Genomic DNA, 22,348 nt, shown 5'->3' with positions numbered 1-22,348 from the left:
AGACAGGATTTCTCTGTGTAGCCCTGGCTGTCCTGGAATTCACTTTGTAGACCAGGCTGGCCTCGAACTCAGAAATCCACCTGCCTCTGCACCCCGAGTGCTGGGATTAAAGGCGTGTGCCACCATGCCCGGCTCCTTTATACTCTTCTTAAAAGTCAAGTCTGATGCTGTATATAAAAAAGGAATACTTTGTTACTTGTAACTTACATGAAGCAGCTGCCAGCCTTGCAATAGGGCAATTCACAAGCACTGTGTGGATGACTATATCTATTCTAACCCGAATTGCTAGGGCAATTCACAAGCACTGTGTGGATGACTATATCTATTCTAACCCAAATCGCGGACTGGTAGGGCCCAAGAGCCTGACCTGTGTTCTTTGTTGTACTGATGAGTCCTTTACAAGTAGTGAAACTGTCATTAAAAAAAAAAAAAAGAGTATGTACTACTTGTTAAAAATATTTTAATAGTTTTTTCCTTTTTGGGATCTCATTTTGTAGCCCAGGCTGGCATAGACTTACTAGATAGACCAGCCTGGCCTCAACTTGCAATCCTGTCTCAGCATCCCAAATGCTGAGATTATAGGTGTGAGCTACCAACTTGACTTGACAATCCACATTCCTGACAGAGGAGCAATCGGCACTGATTTGAGAGAGCTGAATGAAGGCTGCTTGAGGGGAGGGTGTGTGGTTATATGTTATCGGTGGTATTCTGTTCATCCTGAATGGCCAGCTGTTAAATACAGAGCCCAAGGTTTATAGATGTCATGACCCGAACAAGCCTGGTACACATCTTCAACATGTTTGTTCCAGAAAATATGCTTTCATCCCTTTGATCCTGAGCCCATGTAAGCACAGTGGGAGAAACATGGAATACCAGGTCTCTTAGACTATAGCTGTACCTCTGGTCAAATCTGAGATCTTGGGCAGATTACAAGCTCCTAAACATGTCTTCATACTTGTCAAATAAGCAAATACTTGCTGTCCCAAGCCATGGGGGCAGTTGTGCTTTTCTAAAAGGGTAAGGAGGAAAGTTTTTTGTCAAAAGGCTTGTAAATTTCCCAATCTTTCTCCAGAGCCTCTGGTCAAAAAATGATAAAGAAAAAAATCATGGCTTTCACTAGCTTCCCAGAAGGTGGTAAAATAAAAAAGTAGAAGCTGGCACGAGGAGCCATGTCCTACAAGAAGCCTATGAGTAAGTTATTGCCCCGATACTTAATGATCAGAAAACTTAATTTAAAAAGTACAAGATTGATGTGGATCTTCATTGACTCCTTCACTAATTTGAGTAATTAGTGCCAGAACATACAACTCTAAATCTGAAAGCAGGATCCCTCTCAGAGACTGCAGCACTAAGGCCAGCGGATACCGAGGACTATCAAAGGGCAAAGGGGACTTGTCATTTAACATCATACTGCTCAGCTTCTGTCTTTAAGTATTGATGCTCTCCTGCCCAGAGTCTAAGCTGTTCATTTTAAATTTCTGTAAATCACAGACATGATGACTAGTCTCCTGTTCCTGTGCCTCCCCAAACCCCGGGATTGGCAATCAGAATCCAAGGGGTAGAAGCTCATTTGAGGGTGTGATTATCTGAGAAGAGAATGCTTCCAGGAAGCTACATTTCTGGATGAGTCAGCTGGCATCAGAGCCATTACTGAACGTTGAGCTGGGTAGATTCTGGAAGGTAAGTCAGTAGTGAAAAAGCCAAGACTCACAGGCTTGGAACCCCACTTGTTCGCTCTCTCTAGTGAATAGGACAGGGCAGTCTTTAAGAGGCCCATTTTCATTCTATAAAGGGACTTCTTTACAACTTTTCTCAGTGATTGTCTTTGCAACAGTTGGCTATTAGGGGCAGGATGGGAGAGTTGAGAAAAAGGAAACCAGTGACAACTAAGAGTGGTGGATTCGAGGGGGACCCGACAGACCTAGGTTCTTGCACAGTCTCACCCAAGATTATTAAGCTAATGCTCCAACACTAAGTCCTGTCCTGAGTCACTTTCCTTGTGTCTGGAGAAAGTCCAAAAGGATGATAAATTGGTCTTTGTGGAGGCATGCTGAACTAACACAGCAGACCCCATGGGTACCGGTGTTGCTGAGCAAACTATTAGACATAGTTTGTACATGCCGAAGGCTGTTCGCCCACTGCCATCTTTCTTAGTAAGCATTCTGGCTCATGGGCTTGTATGGAAGCATGTTCAGTAACCACAGGGTAGGAGTTGAGCATGTATGCGTGGACTCCTTGTCTGTGTAGTGACTCCCTGTGTCCTTGGACAGCTTCCACTGCTGTTTCTAGCTGCTACTGTTACTCTCAAAGTAGCGTCAGTTGTGCCTGGGTATGGGCTTCCCATCCTGTCTTAGTTACTTCTCTATTACTGTGATAAAACATCAAGCCAAGGCAACTCATAGATGGAAAACTGGGTTGATTTTGGGATTAGGGTTCCCGAGGGATGAGAGCCCATCACCATGACAGTAGGGAAATCTGGCAGCAGGTAGGCATCATGGCAGGAATAGCAGAGAGTTCACATCCCAGAGCCACAAGTAACAAGCTAAGATAGCCCCAACTGGGAATAACCCAAGACTTTTGAAACTCAAAGTCTGCGCTTAGTGATGTACTTCCTCCAGCAAGGCCATATTTCCTAAACCTCCCAAAATAGTGTCACCCACTGGGGACCAAATATTCCAAATCAGAAGTTACAGTGGACATCTCATTCAAAACACCATATATCCCTACTCCTCCCTCCCTCTCTCTCTCTCCTCTCTCTCTATATATATATCTATATCTCTATCTATCTATCTATCTATCTATCTATCTATCTATCTATCTATCTATCTATCTATCTATCTATCTATCTATCTACCTACCTACCTACCTACCTATCTATCTATCTATCTATCTATCTATCTATCTATCTATCTATCTATCTATCTATCTATCTATCTATCTATCTATCTATAGCCACAGGAATAGCCACAGGAAAATAGCACAGATTACTAGAGTATTTCAAGGGGTAGGGAGAGAGAGGCACACATGGACCCTTTAGATGAAGAGATTTCAAGGTATGACAACCATTTAAAATGTGCCATCGGGCTGGCGAGATGGCTCAGTGGGTAAGAGCACCCGACTGCTCTTCCAAAGGTCCGGAGTTCAAATCCCAGCAACCACATGGTGGCTCATAACCATCNNTAACAAGATCTGANGCCCTCTTCTGGAGTGTCTGAAGACAGCTACAGTGTACTTATATATAATACATAAATAAATCTTTAAAGAAAAATGTGCCATCAGTCCTTCCTTCGGTCCAGATTCAAACAAACTATAAATGTGACAGAAGGGAGATGTGACCATCAGTGAACGCTGACTAGATTTCCTGTGAAACAGACAGATTGCTCATTTTGAGGTGCTGTAATGGTATGCTTACAAAAAAAAAAAATCTTTGTGAATGCGAAGTCTAGGGCATCTCAGGTTCTCTTCAAAATAATCTGGAAGATCACAGGAGTAATAAATAGAAATGTTAGTAATAGAAGATTGGCCACGAGCAGATATAGTTTAAATTGGGTTGTGAATATATGGGCATTTACTAGACTACTTTTTTTGCATATGATTGGGGATTGACACAACTTAGTGACAAAAATGATGGTTAAAAAAAACACTAGTGTGAGTGGACATGGGATGTATAACTTTCCAGCAATAAAAGGGGTAAGAAGTGAATAACAATATCAGTTGAATAAGCCAAAAGAGGGGCGAATGAGGAAGTTCCCAGAAAGTATTTTAAAGAGAAAGCACAAAATTACATGGCAGAAATAGTCTATAGACATGCCAGTAATGATGATACAGGGGAATGGATTAACTTGCTTGTTAAAAGACAGATTGAGCTAAGAACACAAAAAGATATGCTTTAAGAGACACTCCTAAAAGTAAAGAGTTAAGGACAGTGAGGAAAATTGAAAGTGAAGAAATGGAAAATGATATCTCATCTCAATGAAATGATAATGAAAAATTAGGCATAGCACTCCAATAAGAACATTGTGGTTGATTAGCATCAAAGGAGCATTGGTGGCCTTGACAAGAATAGCTCCAGTGGCTCTGTGGACCAAGGCCAGTTGGCACTACTGTGACAGCCCAGGAGAGCAGGGAAAGCAAAGGAGAAAGCTGGGGGAGAGAGTGGGAAGGGGAGGAACAAGACTTTGTTAGGGGAGGAGTGTTACATTTTATTATTTATTATATACTTACATGAATAATCCAGAGGAGAGGGGTGATATACAAGAAGGGGGGGGGAGACACAGGGGGAGGATGGAAAACATTCCTGGGACAGTAGTCAAGTGGGGAGGCTGAAGGAGATATTAGCAGTAGACAAGAAGAAAACACTTTCTATTTCATTTTATTTCTAATTTATTAATGTCACTACAGAAACAGTACATGAGTGCAAATTCACAGACATCAAATATTACACTTTAAGCTAACGCACACCGCCAGACTACTGTAAACAGCTGGGTTAGTATCCTTCCAAACTCTCTATTTATATTTTACACACATAGTTATTTGCAGAAGTACACTATACAGTATTGTGTATGGCATGTTGTTTTTTTTAAAGTCAACAGTATCATGTGTATTACATGTATTTCCCCCCAAACTTTTAACAAACTTAACATTGCATCCTAGGGATCTACTGTCAGCATACAGTCCTTCTTCATTATTTTTCACTGATACCTACTATTTTATAGCATCTAGCATAGTCCATTATCTTGTTAGATTTTTATTTATCCAATTTTATATTAGAAGCTGCCTTTTGAATGTGTGTTTCTTTAGGGTAGATACTAAAAAGTGGATCCATTGGGTCACAGGGCATCTAAAATTTTAATTTTACTGGACATTAACCAGCTGCCTTTAGAAGTGGCTATGCAAATTTTACGACATCAGATTTCTGTTTTTCCATAGTTGTCAGCTCCTAATCCTTGTGTCTAATGTTCACCAACTGGATCTGAGATAGTGTGTTTCATGTGCACTTTGCTTTGCTGAGGCTCAGCATCTCTTTACAATGTATTTATAAAACTATGCACTTTCATGCATTATCAATGTTTTGAATTTCACAAAGTAGGGGACTCACTTCTAGTATAGCAGGAATTTTTAATTTTTTTGTGAGAGCTAAGTTTACTTTCTTTACCCTCAAAGGGTACACAGTCTCAATATTGCCTGTTGACTTCGCCCTTCCTTCTCCACCACTTACCTAGCACGCAGCCTTGTATTTATCTCAGAGTTCTCAGTCCTACTGGAGATTCATTTTTGGCATCAGGTACCTGAGTTATTAACTGTATTCATTAAATAATAGCTGATTAGGACAGCCAAAATGCATGTTGCTTATGAAATGAGACAATATAATTCATGACATGGAAATTCTAGTCAAATTAGGTTAAATTAGATCAATTATCTACAAACTGAGAATATTAAAAATGTGTAAACTTCTCTTTCAGATTAGTTCTTTTGGGGGTGACCTCCCAGGCTCAGTATAGGTGTGAAAAGTATTTTGTCTCCTTTTTCCAGAAGGATTATTTGATGCTAAAGCTTTCTGACGATTTAAGTTATTTCCTGGCAATGGCAAAGAATTTCACATGACACAGCAAATTATTACTTATTGAACCTTCTTCCACTGAACATGCAAGGTCTATAAACTGTACTTATTGTGGATAAGCAACATGGTACTTCAGCTTCTACTTGCACATTGGATGCTGAGATCCTAGGGTTGGAGAGGGGGTAAAGATCATGTCCTAAACAGCTTTCTCTCCTCAAACATTCAGTATAGGGTTAAGCACCTAAGTTAAGATAGAATCAAACTGCTTTTCAACATTTGTAGGAAATCAAAATACAAATAAAGCCCAAATATTTCCCCAAACATAAACGTATTTATCTGTGAAGGCTACTGCCTTATTAAGGGATTTACATATTTTATTTTTCAGTGAGCTAGAATCAGACACTGGCCTAGTATTATATATGCCATGTGTGGGAGATGTTTCCTTGTCTGCAGTCTTCTTTGGGTTTATCTATCAATGTACTAATTGCAAGATGACAGAAACTATCATCTGGAAGACATTTTGAATTGCAGTGGGCAAGAGCACTTTTGTGGTTATTTTATGGAAATAATGAAAGCATGCAAACAACTGGCGCTACAAGTAACCTTAACTTTTATTATGGGAAAGCTGAAGGGTGTCATTTAGCTTGTCTTAATCTCCAACCATTTTTTCCTAAAGTTAGCAATTTCCTTTCCTTCCTTCTTTCAGAGGAACATTATGGCTTCTGTGGGCAGGTCCTAGTCTGTAAACATACGGACTCTGGATCTCTGAAAGGCAGTAAGGAAACACTCCAAACTGCCAAATTTATCAGTTTCCCTGGCAAGAAAAGGAAACATTAAAGCTGCTTAACTCTCTAATCATGTTGAAAAAGTTTAGTTTCCAAGTAGACTGTGCCATCACAAAATAACAGCTTATCTTGCCATTACTATTACCAGTCCCTCAAAGACTGTTCATTTTTTAATTCCATTAAAACAAGAGAAAAGAAAAAGTGCAGGTCTGTGTACTTTTAATTTGCATTCTATAGTACTCACTTAGCAATTCCTCCATTTGAACATGTCTGACCACTAAGGGAACTCTTTTATAATAACCCTTCATGTATATAAGAAAAACGTGCATGAAAAGAGATTGAAATAGAGAAATTTGTAACCTATTATGGAAACAGGAGACAGGGATGTACCCTGGAAGATCAAATGGTGGGCCAATTGGTGCAACCATCAGAGCATATTAGTATTAGAAAATTGAAACACTAATTATTAGTCTTTGTTTCCACAATAAAATGAGCTGTCTGACTGAAACTGTTTTCCTAGAGTCTGTCCCTATCACACTGACAGCTGCCTGAGGTCTCTTCAACTCTTGGCTGTCTCTGCCTCACTTCTACCAGTATCAATAAAAAGCCAATTGAACTTCTACATCAAAGGAGGCAGAAATTGAATGGCACCCATCCAGATAAACTTCCAAATTTGAAAAGGAATTAAAGAAAAGCTGTGGCTGGGTGTGGGGGTGCACACCTTTAATCCTAGCACTCAGTCTCTAAGTTTGAGAGCAGCATGGTCTAGAGTCAGTACCAGGGGGCAGGAGAGGTCTGTTACTGTATTAGCAGAGTAATGAAGAGAAGGCTAAGGCTGACTAACCTGTTAGAAAATGAAAGGCAAAGTTAAAGGAAAACCTATTCTTAAGATGTATTTGCAAACTGGAGTCAGAATCCATACTCTCTCTTCAGGAAGCAAGAGACTGGAAAGGTTTTGGAATTATGGTGGCCAGTCACTGGAGGAAGATTCAATTGTTTACCACTCAGCTGGAGTATACAGAGGCCTAGAGTAACCAAATTCCTGTTTGCCCTACTCTTTGGTCAGATTCTTGCAATTCCTTGAACAGGATGCAAAGACCTTAATTTTCTAGAGATGTATGGCTCCTGGTATGAGACTTACTAAAGTTACAAATATTGGCTGAGGTGCTTTTTTTTCTCAAAAAAAAAAAAAAAAAAAAAAGTATATTCAATAAACTTCAATTTGCCCCATAGAAATGCTGTCCCACCACTTTTCTGGATTTTTCTAAACTGTCTCCAGTTTCTACCCAACACTCTACCAATGAACTGAACTGAGATTCTCCCACTAGCTGTCATCCAATGAATCATTCTTGTTAATAATGCCAAACTACTAACACTGATGGGGCAGTGATTTCTAGTTTCCCTCCCACAAAATTCTGTGCTCCTTAGGAGCCCTGTTTACGCTTTCAGAGCTTTGAGTAGGCTTTTCTTTGTGTTTGGAACACACCTTTCCTCTTGTGACCTTCTAGACTTAGATGTCACCATTTCAGGAACCCCCTGAGAAAGACACCCTTTACTGCATTTCTTGTCATTGGTTGGCTTGTGTAGCCTCAATTCAATTGTGAATCCTGGGGACTGGTCTTTCACCTTTCAACAGAATCACTGAAGAGAAATGAAACACATCCATCATAAAGGACATGTTATCAAGGCTTAATAGCTTCATCTAACAGTTAAAATAGCAAAATGCTTAGTTCTCCAACTCCCTATGCTTTTTTGTTTTGTTGGATAGATCTTAAGATTACATTAGGACTACTTAAAAATAATTTCCTTTGGGCAAAGTTAGTTTTCAACTGTACATGCAGTACTATATTAGAAACTTAAACCAACAGAAAGCTTATGTATTAGCACCTGGCCTATAGGCTGAGACAGAAAGTTAAAGGTAGATGACCATTCTCCTAAGACTTACCTCACAAATTGGAATTTCAACTAGTTGACAGTCTAGGTATTTGTAAGACTTTAACCCCAACAAAAACCTAATCTAAATGAAGATCCTTAACAAACCTACTGGTATTTCTAGGAATAAATTATTCAAATATGTTCAAATAAAAGCACAATACCTAGCTCACCTTTGTTCCCGACTCTGGAGTTCAGTGTGCCTCATGGAAATGGGAAACAGATTTAGATGTAAACTTCATTACACAACTTTAGGTAGGGGACAAGGTAGGCAATCAATAAACTTTTGTATCCTAGGAAGGAATGAATATATAGGATAGGCACACGATTGCATTTCTTTTTTGAACACTGTTCCTTACGTATCACATCACTGAGCTGCTTTATTAATATTTAAAGCTCTTAATATACACTGCCAAATTTCATTCTGGAGAAAAGCCCACCATACTACAGTAATTCCTACTATTTAAAAGATATAACTGATTAAAGTGGTTTGCATTTCTTAGTTTATCAGAAGTCAATTCTTTAAGAATCTTTATTAACCATTTACTAGGAGTTTTGCTCCTTTTAAGAAGGTCTGAGTAGTACCAATTGCTGTCACCATTTTTAACCTTAGAATATTAATGATTTCCTTGGTGGATACTATTATACTATTATATTTTGTTTTTATACCCCTCTTGTTTTCACAAAAATTACTTTTTCTATTTTTATGTGCCAGGCATCAAACAAAATCTTGTGCATTCTTGGGCAGACATCTGCCATTTAACTGTCTCCTCCTGAAACCCTTTTCTAACACTGTATGAAGTACCACACTATTAGCAATGAAGGGCATGGAGAGAAATCTTTAGGTTTACATTCCAACAGCAGTTCCACATCCTATCTTGCCCACAGTGGCTCTACTAGAATCTCACTCTGAATCCTTAGGGCTATCACATATTCAAGTCTACATACTTACCTAGTTCTTTTTAAGGATTTCTAATATTACTAATTAACATGTAAATTTTGTTTACTGAACATTGTTTCTTGTAACACAACTAGAATATAAAATATTTGGTAATCTCATGTATGTTTCAATTTTATGCCTTCTGTTTGAAGCTAGAACGTTTCAAATAGATAAAGAACATTTAACCTCTTCTAACATGGAAAGCTAACTACTGTTTCTCGTTAAGACTTAATTAGCTAGTGTGCTACCCATACAGGACATGTTCATTTCTACAGGCACCTTTCTGAATTCAAGTAAAAGTTTTGGTAGACGAGGATTTCCTATTTATATTGTTAACATAATATGAATATTGAGTACAAATATTGCTCACCATTCTTGTGTTCTTTAAACTATTTTACTTTGAAAATTTAAGAACTATCATTGTCATTAACATCATGGGTGTTCACTTAAGGAATATTTTGAACTGTGAAAATACAAATCTAGTCAAATTCTGAACACATATAGAGCCAAATATTTGAACAAAACTGTAGTTTAATTTCAGAAAATGTGTTAAAATATATATTTTTACATCAATTTCTGACATACACTTAATGTGTTAGTATACACAAAATGATGCTTTCTCTTGAAACTGTATTTATGAAATGTACATTTTAATTTAAATACTCAGTATACACTGCACTTAATCTGCATGTTGCATTTATTAAATACATTAAAATCTGCAATGTAACAAAATGTTTTCTGCATATGAAATTCAAAACACCATTTTAAATGAACAAAAGATGGCTCACTTCATTTTTGTTTCTGTACAACTGGTGCATTGTACACTAGCTCAGCTCCACCATACGACCTGTTCGTTCTTTTTTATTTGACATTGTTCACAGACTAGTACACAGTACAATAAGAGTGCTGGATAAAAACATGAGGTACGAAAGTGGTTCAAAGATTACAGGCCATGCAGATCATGCTAGACAGCAAAGAAAATTGTGACCAAGAAAACACTAAATAAAAATACATAAAGAATGTGCATTATAAAACAAAACAAAACTCCATTACACAGCTTTGCTTCTTTGGTTACAAAGTAGGTTGAACAATTTCACAGCTTTTTTTTTATTCCCACCCNAAAAAAAAAAAAAAAAAAAGTCATACGAAATGTTGAAAAGCAGAGGAATCGTGGCATTTCTATTAGAAAGTAGAAACAAATGAACAAAGTTTTCTTCATGAAAAATAGCCCAATTATTTATTATATCACAATAACTGGTGACTACCTGTACAGGTGCACTGTGTTTTTCATACTTACAACTATACAAAATTTACATTCAAGCTGGATCTTTACTATTGAAAATAAATACCAACGGTAAATTGCCATTAGTGTTAGAAATATGCCAGGATTCTTTTGTTCAATTATTGCCTAAACGTTTTTATTTAAATGTAATCCTGTCGTTCAATTCCTTTACTGATACTTATAATTATTCAAGAAAATTAAAAAAGTTCTGTGACATTGTTCATGTACAATATGAAAATAGCAGCCCTGTAATAAATAAAACACAAAATAAATGAACTTATGTAGGCAAATGTTACTGATATTGAAAGAAAAGTGGCTCTTTAGATGAACTGTTATTTATAATGTGACAAGAAGGCTCAAGGTACATCCATGGGTGGTAAGAAACATGGGAGAGCCACCAAAACTTTTTAAGATCCCACTCATGCGCACATGTATGCAGACTCTCCTTGCTTTACTAAACCCCATCTAGTATTCTCCTCGTGTACTGATGACACACAAGTGGACATCAACAGTGCTGCATGACATCTTAGAGGGAAAGCTCCTGTAGAACGATTGTCTAATACTGAAAAGGCCAAGCACACAGCCGAAGCATGGCTACTTGCTTTCTATAAAGTGGAAAGAACACCAGTGGCACACAAGGAAAGATTGCTTTCAGTTTTTCCTTAGCGAGGCTTAAGAAAGCTTTATGCTGAGGAGACATTCGGCTGCTGTGGAGGTTGCGCTGGCTGAGGAGGCTGTGCTACCATTGCTTGTTGTTGAGAAGTGCTACCAGGGTTGGCCTGTTGGGCTGGGAGTTGGGACAACTGATCATTGTTTGAAAGAGATTTTAACAGTGCATTTTCTCGTTCAAGTAAAGAGTTTCTCTCCACTAATTCTTTTATTTGCTCCTTTAGAACTTCCACTTCTTCTCTTACTGCGTACATCAAATGGCTTTTCACCAGATCCTGTGAAGAACAAAATTAGGAATGTCAGAAAGAGTTGAGAAGGGTTAGAGCTACTTGGTTCTAGACTATTTGGGTGCCTCATAAACACTAAATAGTTTCTATATTTTGTCTTTTAAAAGCAGTCTTCTCCTCTTGGTTTTTAATGTTTCTGTGATATCTTAACAGGGCCTGTGGGAGGTGGGGTGGAAAACAGTCTCTTTTCCAGCTAGTATAGAAAGTGCTCCCAAAGTTTAGAGTGAGCATTTTAAGATGCAGAATAAAGACAGCAGAGAAGTAATATCCCAATGCAAAGCTGTATGATTATAAACTAGTCGTAGATGTATTTTAGAGACTGAAGTGCCATATAGCCTCCACTTTAAATGAACAAAAGGCTGAAGCTTTTCAGATGAGCACATACTATACTGAATTATGTGTTTCTCTCTTATGGTCCGGATCCATGGTGTGGCACAAAGTATTATGACATGGTCAGACAGACGGACAACTACTATGTGTGGATTAGAAATTTTCTATGTTCTAGCATTTTTAAAATTTTGATACTAAGAGGTAACTTTTGGCTTAAAGAAATGAAGGTTTCTGCTATCTGGACCTGGGGACCCAGTCTGACCAACAGTGAAGTGAAAGGACAACTGGGAACCTACTTACCATTGCTTGTTCTATTTTGTTGTCAATGGCTACAACACCGCCCCCAGATGCACTGGAAAAAATTAGAATATTTCATTAAATTATTCCTTAACACTTTAACCATCTTTCTAACTCTTAAAATAATGTAAAAGATATTTGTGTCTACCCAATACTAAATGTGATATAATTTATTAACTTTTTTACATGAGGATCTTGGTACATGGTCGTCTTCTAAAAATCATTTATAGTCCCAATATTTATAATTTGTCTATGACATACATATGCCATTTTAAAACTATCAATTTTCACTAGGAGTTTTTTTCTTTGGTGGTCTTAATACATTAATATTCAGATGACTTCTTTCTATCAAGTTTATATTTTAACATTTGCTTTTTTTAGGTGTGTAGGAAGGGCTTCTAAAAAGAACTCAAGAGGATTTTGGATAAGCTGGTTAAAATGGAATTCAGTATTCTGGTAGACCTACGTACTTTGATTATAGGTTACTTGCTGGCAGATAATCACCTAAGAAAAAGAATGTTTTTCCTGAGAATAATCAGTTATCTGGCTATTAGATATCCCAAATTCAAATAATACCTGAGCATTTATATGACACAGAAGATTAAATAATTGTTTTCTATGATTTATATCCTCCCATTGTTTAAGTAGTACACATAGCAGCAATCTATACATACACTCACTCTTGTTAGTATTTTTATAGATTTTTGAAAGACAGAATTAGTTTAAACTTTTGTTTTGAAATAGTCTTGTAAAAGAAATCTGGTACTTCTTTGAGTTAAAATGAGGTCTTTAAATATAATTTTGGAATAAAACTTTACTTAGTAGTACTTACAAAATATACTACAGCTGACAAGAATTTGGAATTTAAAATATCCCAGCACTCTATAGGCAGAGGCAGGCGGATTTCTGAGTTCGAGACCAGCCTGGTCTACAAAGTGAGTTCCAGGACAGCCAGGGCTATACAGAGAAACCCTGTCTCGAAAAACAAAACAAAACAAAACAAAACAAAAAACCAAAACCAAACAAACAAAAAATTTGAAGACTTTTCTTTGAATGGTATGGAATATTAATTATGCCAGGTTGAGGTTCAGAACCATTCTTTTCCATGTACCTCTGAGATTACAATCCAAGGAGGCCTGGTTATCATGCCAGGGGCTGCTACTCACTCATTTATTTAATGTCTCTGGACCTCAGTTTCCCTATTTGTAAAATGAATGGGGTCAGTTCCTAAGCTTCAATGGACTTGCCACTTTGGTACTTTCAGCCAACATACAGAAAATTCTTTATGTCTTTTTGAGCACTTAGAGTGTACTAGTTAACTTTTTGCTGCTGCTAAGATGAACAGGTACTGCACACTTAAGATCTTGAAAGGAGAGTCACTAACCAACACTGTTTATACACTGGGCTTTCAGTCACTGGAGAAATGTATGCAAATATAAATAAGATTACATGTACCTAAATTACTGACCAACTATATAACCTATAAGGCTTTGGTGTAAAAAAAAAAAAAATCACCACAAATAAAGATGGTGACAGGTATTTAAACTAGCACCTGCTTGAGAATCCTACTTTACCTTTTTTGTATTATTACTTTTACTAAGACTTTTACTTTAAGTCATTTCATGGTGTGAAAACATCCTATTCCTTTGATACATGTGGCTTAAATAGACTACTTTAAAATGTTAACTAACCAGTTAGCAGTTTAAAAATTTAAAAAAGGTGTTTATTATTTCTTTTTCTTGTTAATTAAAAGGAGTCAATAAGTTTCCAAGTCATTGCTACAACTAAGGAATAGTAAGGAGCATGCAACACTTTGAATGCTGACTAACAGATTCTTGTCCTGACTCTGATCTCATTGCAGCAAGGAAGAAATGGATTTACAAGCTATAGAAAGATCATGCCAAAGAAAAGTGGTCTGTTAGGTCTCAACATTTCAATTTTGTTAAGCACTGTGCTCTAATAAGATCAATCACAAATACAATTACTACTTTTATGATATTCAACAATTTATACTAATAACGTTTCTCAAACTAGTATGCACCAGTCATCTAGGGGTCTAGTATAAACAGACTGCGGAGCTCTAAACCACACGTTTAACAAGTTCCCAGAAAATGCTGGTCCTGTTGCCTGACTATTTTAAGAACCACTGGCTTCCAGTGAATGAAAGTTACAGGAGAAAGAGTAAACACAAACAAACAAAAACCCCAATCCCATTGGAGGGTTGGGGTGGCGGTTAACAGGGTCTTACTATGTAACCCTGGCTGACCTGATTCATGTGGACCAGGCTGGCATCAAACTCAAAGAGATTTATCTGTTGCTGGCTTCCCACTGTTTTTAATCAAAGGTATACACCATCACGCATATCAACCAATCCTACTTTTAAAATAATTTAATATATGAAATTCTTCATGACTTTGACCTTTACTGTAGATGGTCTCTTATCCCTTTTATGTATTCTGGTCTTATGTAATATTTATAATCTGATACATATGTTTTCTCATGTTTCCTTCCCTTTGCAGAAACTGTTCTCTGAATGAAGATACCTGTAGTTCTAATTTATGTGGCTTTCACTTGTTCTTTAATGAGCACAGGGCCATCTCTTTTTGTGATTACCTTTTACTGTCCTATAGTAGAATCCATTATTCTATTCCTCTTCTAGTCTAGCAATATGTATGCTTTAAATTTAAATAGTGTAGGAAGACCATACCAAATTCTTGCTCCTTAATATACTCACTGTAAATTCTGGGTAATTAGTTTATAGATTTTTTTTCTACCTCAAATAGGCATTTTATGTCCTAATCCTCTGAGGATTAAATGAGTTTAAATATTATTTTGCATAGTTCCTGGCACAACAAATGATCAATGCAAAGTAACTTTTTTCTATATTAATAGAATTACAGTTGATTTTATTAGATTGAAGTTCTTGAGGGAAATTCAATTAGCTTTAGAGAAGAACAGTGCCTTGACACATAAGAGCTCAAATGCATTCTGATGGTAATTAGAGATAACAATAATTTGACTTCAAACACTAATGGTTTGTATTAGGAATTGAAAATTCTTTGGATTCAAATTCATTTTCAAAGTGAAGTTAATTTTAACCAGTATTAACTGGTTAATACAGCATCAACACTATCTCGGAACTTGCTAGAAGTGGATATATCTGGATCTGCCCTAGAACTACTGAGTCAGACAGACACTCCTGGAACGAGGACAGTTAATGCTTTTTAATAAATAACCCCTGTGAGTGATTCGGATAGAAATTTAGGTTTTGGGAACCACCATTTTAAATGGCCAGATTTATAATGAAAATACTAACACTGTTAAGTTTTTAAGTACAGTTTCAAATGAGGTAAATGTTCCTTTAAAATGAGACTGATGAATGAAACAAAATATTTTTCCATTCAATTTTTCTTCATCTAATGTTGATTTATACCTTGGTTACTTTTTTATTACTACATCCACCATATTTTGAACAGTTTCAAGTTCTAAGCACCTCCAGGTAATATTTTGTCTTTTTTTTTTTGCAATGTTTTCATATGGTTTATCTACCCATTATACAATTAGGTACCCCTAAATGAAGTGTTGCAATAAATGCAGTGTAAGAATAAACCATGTGTTTTAGATTACCGGGTGGTACACACACACACAGACACAGACACAGACACAGACACAGACACAGACACAGACACACACACACACACACACACACACACACACTCTGAAGTTAAAACCATTTTAAATCAAGTGCTATTATTACTACCAGAAATACAGGGGAAAATGACAAGCCCAGAATCTTCTTGCTTTAAGCTATTGTAAACTAGAAGTGCAAAATGAAGTCAATAGTTAATTTTCAAATATGGGCAACATCTTTTAGGAAAAAAAAATCCTGATTAGCATTTATTAACAAGTTAAAAGTGCTAACAGAGTCAATGAACAAAAATACAGGATATTGAAAGATAAGAACTACTGAGCTACTTGCCTAGCCCTGAATTTAATGTTTCAATAAAGCTAATTACAAATCTTGTCAAAGAAAGCAGAAGTCAAAGTAACCATGCTCCATTAGGTAGTGTGCCTTTTCATCTATTTCATCCCAGCTGGCTCCTACAAGCTGCTTTTCTTCCTAGGTTTTTCTTACTCTTTAGCGCCTGATCATGATCAAGTATGTGTAGCTTTACCAAGATGATAAGCAAGCTGAAAGAAACCTGGACTTTACAAGTGAATCAGTGAAGACAAGGTCATCCTATTTGATTTCATTTTTTAAATGACATGAGAGGTAATCTTTGCTTAATCTATAATAAAGTAGACTGGCCTGGAATAGTTACCTGTCTAAAATAAGAACAGAAACAATAAAAGAAAAATGCAAACATATTTCTCCAAGTGGATATAGTGCTTTGACATATAAGAGCTCAAATGCATTCTGACAGTAATTAAGAGATGACAGTAATTTGATTTCAAGCACTAATGACTTATACTGAGAAGCCATGAAAATTCTCTTGAGTTCAGATAAACTAGTTTTCAAAGTGAGGTTCCTTTCAACTAAATGCTGCAACATTACCTGGGAACTTGCTAGAAGTGGATATATCTGGATCTGCCCTAGAGCTACTGAGTTAAAACACTCCTGGAATGAGGACAGTTAATGTATTTTAGTAACCTCTCTGTCTCCTGTCTTTTCTCTATCTAAATGCTAATGAACAAAATGATAAAGCAGAGGAAGTTTATGACAATTCATTTTATGGCAGGCCTATAATTAATCAATAAGCCTGGGCAATATTCACACTGTATAAGTAAGGAAACTAACATGCTATGGTATAATTCAAACCTAGACCTAATGTTAAAATCTACGACTTTTTTTCCTGAGAAAGACTATAAAAGAAAGCACCTATCTATAGTGACCTAAATAAATCTTGAGCTGTGTACATTAAAGAATGCTTTAAATAAGCACTAAATGTTAGCTGTGAAACTGAGCATGGATCCAAAGATTAAACAGTGTTCATAACATGTCATTTATCTTATCTAGCACATTCCCGGAAGTAGTTCCACTCGCAGAATTAGGGAGGCAACTTCTTAGAAAAGGCATTTATTTATGTGCTCAATGATCTTTGGACAGCCAGCATATTCTGCTTATTTGCTAGGAACTAATAAACGTTCTTCTCTGTCAGAGTTAATATATTAAAATTCTATGTGTCTATAAATCAAAACTATAGAAAAGTTACCTTGTTTTTACTCAAAGATCCTTTCACATTCACAGTGACACAAATACAGTAAAGGAATTTCTTAAATTACAGAATTAAATCTTCTGTAATAAGAGTCAATTACTTTGAGTAGGCAATTCTGGTTCTTTACTCCTAAGCTACCTTCTGCAAACCAGGTAAAAGTGACTCTTCATCATCATGATAGGAGCTAAGGCCTATACCCCTTAGAAATCTCATGCTGTTTACAGTAGGTTATCAACTTTATTCCTACCACTTCTCAATAGAAGAGATATAACAATAGCACTATTACTAAAACATTAATTGAAACCCAGGTAGCATTTTGCCTGTCTTTTTAGAAATGAAGTTAAGAGACTCTAAGTTGCTGATTAAAGACTAAATCTAATCAACATAAAGTTCTACAAAACTGAACGTTAAATATATTTACTTAAAAATTATTTATTTAAGATTATAATTACATTTCCTCCTTCCTTTTCTTCCCTCTGAAGCCTCCCTTTCCCTCACTCTTTGCTGTCTTTCAAATTAATGGCCTCTTTATTTTATTTTTGTTGTTGTTGCTGTTGTTTTTCAAGACAGGGTTTTCTCTATTTAGTTCTGGCTGTCCTCTACCTGACTCTTGCCTCTTGAGTGTGGGGATTAAAGGCATGAGCCACCATGCCCAGCTTAATCATGGCCTTAAAAAAAAAATGTTGCATACAAAAATGCAGACACACAAACATAATTATAAGTACAACCTTTGTAGTCCATATAGTTTTTGCTTGGATCAAGCATGTTTTCAGGGCTATTTGGCAGTGGGTAATTAATTAATCGTGTGGTCTTCCTTGGAGAAGACTATTTCTCTAAACTCACAGAGGCCTAAAATACTTATAATTTAACAGTTAAGAACAAGTAATTCTTCCCTCCCCTGAAAGGACCAAAGAAATAAAATTCACATAGAACCAATCTCTAGGCAAATGCAAATCTTCATCTCCTGTCTTAAGAAGAAAATATTATGGCTAAGTGATTACAGTGCTTGTTTAACCTATGTGAAGTCCTTGGTTTATCCCTAGGAAAACAAGACTTAGAGAGCATGCTTACACGTGTCCAAGGGGCGTAGGCGCACACACACACTCTGAGGTAAATTAGTTAAGCATTCAAAATTTTATGTATTTTGTACTGACAAGTGATCATAAATTCTACTAATATAAAATGAATAATGTGCTTTAATGATTAAAAATTCCCAGAAAAATGTTCAATTGAGATTTTCATTAGTAGTAACCTAAAGTAAGAAATGGGGCACGGGTTTTAATATGGTCTCACTATGCATCCCAAACTGACTTCAAACTTGTGTTTCTCTTTCCTAGGTCTTATATATACTGGGATTACAAATATGTGCACTCATGCCTGGATCACAGTGATTTTTTTTTTATAGCTATTATTTATCTTGAACAAGCAGATATGAAGGCTATTGTAAGATTTAGCTATTATTATTTTCTAAAGAAACCAGAGTTAACAAAGATATAAAAGTGAGGTAAATATTTATGCAAAGACTGATATTCACTGTTAGCACTTTCTATAAAAATTTTGTTCACTAATCCTTCAATTTTTTTTTTTTTTTTAGAAAATTCATCAGCTAATTTTAGGTCAAATTCCTGGCCAGAAAAGCAAATGTTTAAAAGGAGAAAAGGAAACACGTGGATTGTATGTACCTATGTCAGGTTTCTAGTTTAGATATCATTAAATACAGTCATAGATTATTCATAGAAGACATTGGTGAGTTTGCAAGTCTTCTATTTATATATGTGTGTGTGTGTTTACGTGAGATTCCTTATATTAAAAAAATAAAGACATTCACATAAGAAAATAAATCATATATATATAAATATATATAATATACAAATATATATAAAAATGATTGAAAATATACAATCAATTCAACGTTCCTTTCCTAATCTGGCCCTCTTTTGTCTAAAGTCAACGATGTAATTTATATTAAGGGGTTCAAACAAAATTAAGAACAGTCTAACTACGTCTGAAACATAAAGCAAAAAAAAGTCTTCTATAATTTTCATATATATATATATATATATATATATATATATATGTACACACACATGCACGTACACACACACACACACACACACACACTTATAGCTATCTAAGACTCCGAGCCTAACAGAAAGATAAAAGAATTCACATAGACAGCTTACAAAAATATTTGAAAAGGCCAGACTGATCTACATAATACTGTTTCCCCCAAACAAAACAAAACAAGCACACACACACCAAAAAATGGAAGACATGAAAATTATAATAAATCATAATATATAAATTAAAACTATAACATAATATTTTTCAATTCAGATATTCAACCCAATTTTCCCTTTTCTTTATTTACTCTTTATTTATTCACTCTTTGAACCAATAATCCTATATCTAAGAATTTATCTCTTTGGTACACATACAGCATATCTTATTATTTACAAGGCCACTCATCACAGCATGTTTTATTTGAGATTTTATGTTTATTTTATGTGTATGAGTATTTTGCCTGAATGTATGTCTGTGCACTGTGTGTGTACAGTGCCCATGGAGGCTCAAAGAGGGTGTCAGATCCCTGGGACTGGAGTTACAGAAGTTGTGAACTACCATGTAGGTTCTGGGAATTAAACTAAGGTCCTCTGGAAGAGTAGCCAGTGCTCTTAATGGCATGCCACGTCTCCAGCCACAATTGTACTGTTTTAACAGCAAGAGTTCTATCAGTGGAAAAGTGGTTAAATAACAGCTGAATGGTATGGCTCTCTAAAAAAGAAAACACAAAGACAGTTTTTCTCACAGCATAGCAGTATATTTAACTGAACAGTACATATCTCTGGGTCAGGGGGTGCTTTATTTACTGAGGAGGGGACAATGTACAGAACATCTTTAAAATTATTGTCTGCACAATATATTTTATCACATATACAAAGGAATAATATATCTTTTATATGCTGTGCAAATGTACAAAGAAACCAAATAAACATATACACAAAACGTAAGAAGGTGCATGTTTGGAAAGGTGGGCAAATGGAGAACAGAGATAGATGACTAATTTCACTGTATGTTGAAGGATATAGAAAAAATATTCAAAAATGATTTGTTACCCTGTGCAGCATAAACTTAAGACATGTGTCTATGACTGCAGAAAAAACTAACGGGAAAAGGGAAAATGATGGAAGGAGCAGCTACTGATCCCACCGTCCCTAGGGATTACTTCACCATGCAAAATAGGGCTTTTCTTTTTACTTTTCCACTTAAAAAAATGTGTGTATATGTGCATATACCACTGTGCCTGTATGCCAGTCAGAGGACAAGCTGAGAGAGTATGTTCCCTCCTTCTGCATGTGGTTCCCATAGATCAAATTCAGGTTCTTAAGTTTGGTAGCAGCACCCATATCCACTGAGCCACTACCATCAGGCATTTAAATTTTTATTTATTATTGCTGTTATATGAATGAGGGCAGGAGCACATGTGGAAACAAGACAACTGAGAATCTCCTCCTCCTGAGTAAGTTATAGCAATGGAACTGAAATTTTAGGTTTACAAGGCAAACACTTGTACCCAGTGAACCATCTCACTAGCCCAGAATAAGGCACTTTATTAAATATATGAAACAGAAGTTACTGTGACATCTATGATTGGTAAAACTTAGGTCGTTAGTTTAGGAGAGCTGAACAGATTTAAGAACATAGCATATTACTGTTAGCACTGTCTGTCCAGTCTATTTACACAACAAAAATAGCTGAACTGTAAAGAAGACAAAGCCAGGACTAATAGTATCTGTTTGGTTTCTCTCTCCAATTCATATTTGGGGGTGGTGGAGTCATCCTTGTATCTGTCAGTAAAATCCTGATATAGTTCTGTGGCGTGCTTTGTCCCAGTAGATGGAAGGGCAGAACCCACTACAAGTTCTCTGACCTCCACAGGTCATGTCCATGGCACATGTGTATCCACACACAGAATAAATAAATGTAAATAAACTAGTGGAACTAGTTTAAATTAGAAATAGAGTAGGTGTGAATTATACCTAGAAAAACTGAAAATGATATAAAATGACACTTGAGTGTATCCAAATATTTCAAATAAGTGAAAAGGGTTAGTATCTTATTACTTGAAGTTAAATAACTTGTTTTAAGAATATGGGATATCTACTCAAGATGAATGATGCTATTCACTACCATACTCCCCAAGCCCCTTCCTTTCTTTCTACGTGTAGCTGGGGAAGGCGTCTAATTCCCAATCCTCCTGCTTCCACCTCCCGGAGTTAGAACTACATGGCATGCACCACAATGTCAATTTTATGTTGCACTAGGGGATAAGCTCAGAACCCTGGCAAGTACCCTCTACTTGCTTCTTACCCCACTAACATCATGCAAGATCCGAGAAGACTTAAAGATTACTTCATCCTTCTGAATCAGACTAAAACAAGGAAGGATGTGAGAAAGGGGCAGGAGGAGAGTGGCACTTTCACTAATGCTGGCTGCTTACGTTTAAAAAGGCTTTCCTGATTTCATTATACTGTTTGCACAGCAGCAATTAGGTAATCTTTTAATTAATTATTTATTTATTTTCGTTTTTTCGAAGACAGGGTTTCTCTGTATAGTCCTGGCTGTCCCGGAACTCACTTTGTAGACCAGGCTGGCCTCGAACTCCCAAGTGCTGGGATCAAAGGCGTGCGCCACCACTGCCCGGTTTAGGTAATCTGATGATATACTACTAAGAAGTGAATGCTACACACCAAGGGGCTTAAACTCAAATGAAAAAAAATTGGGGCTATAGTGATGAGTACTTCTGTATTTTAATAACACCATCCTTTAGTTTGCTTGGGTAGTTGGTGGTGATCAGCTGGCTTCTAAGAATATTGGTAGACCTTAAAAGCAAAAACCAAGCCGGTGCTGATTCTCCCCTACTATGTAACTGCAGGGTATAGAACTCAGGTCATCTGGTTTGTTGGTTTGTTTGTTTTGGGTTGTTTTGTTTTGTTTTGTTTTGTTCGAGACAGGGTTTCTCTGTGTAGCCCTGGCTATCCTGGAACTC

General features: G+C 36.4%; 1 protein-coding gene across 2 annotated transcripts in view; it reads right to left on the bottom strand.

Annotated features, from left to right (window-relative positions):
* Positions 1–4,587: 4,587 nt before the first annotated feature.
* Tsc22d2 (TSC22 domain family member 2) overlaps positions 4,588–22,348 on the bottom strand; it is a 53,043-nt gene continuing 35,282 nt past the window's right edge. For both annotated transcript variants that reach the window (XM_021196355.2, XM_021196356.2), the window contains 2 exons: positions 12,086–12,137; positions 4,588–11,443 (listed from right to left, as the gene is read on the bottom strand). In XM_021196355.2, the coding sequence (XP_021052014.1) occupies positions 11,183–11,443; positions 12,086–12,137 (313 nt within the window). In that variant the 3' untranslated portion in view covers positions 4,588–11,182. The remainder of the gene's footprint in view (positions 11,444–12,085; positions 12,138–22,348) is intronic.

Source organism: Mus pahari, chromosome 4, assembly GCF_900095145.1.
Source record: "Mus pahari chromosome 4, PAHARI_EIJ_v1.1, whole genome shotgun sequence".
Lineage (NCBI taxonomy): Eukaryota > Metazoa > Chordata > Mammalia > Rodentia > Muridae > Mus > Mus pahari.
Note: the sequence above shows the minus strand (reverse complement) of the source record. Positions and strands in the feature narration are given on the sequence as shown.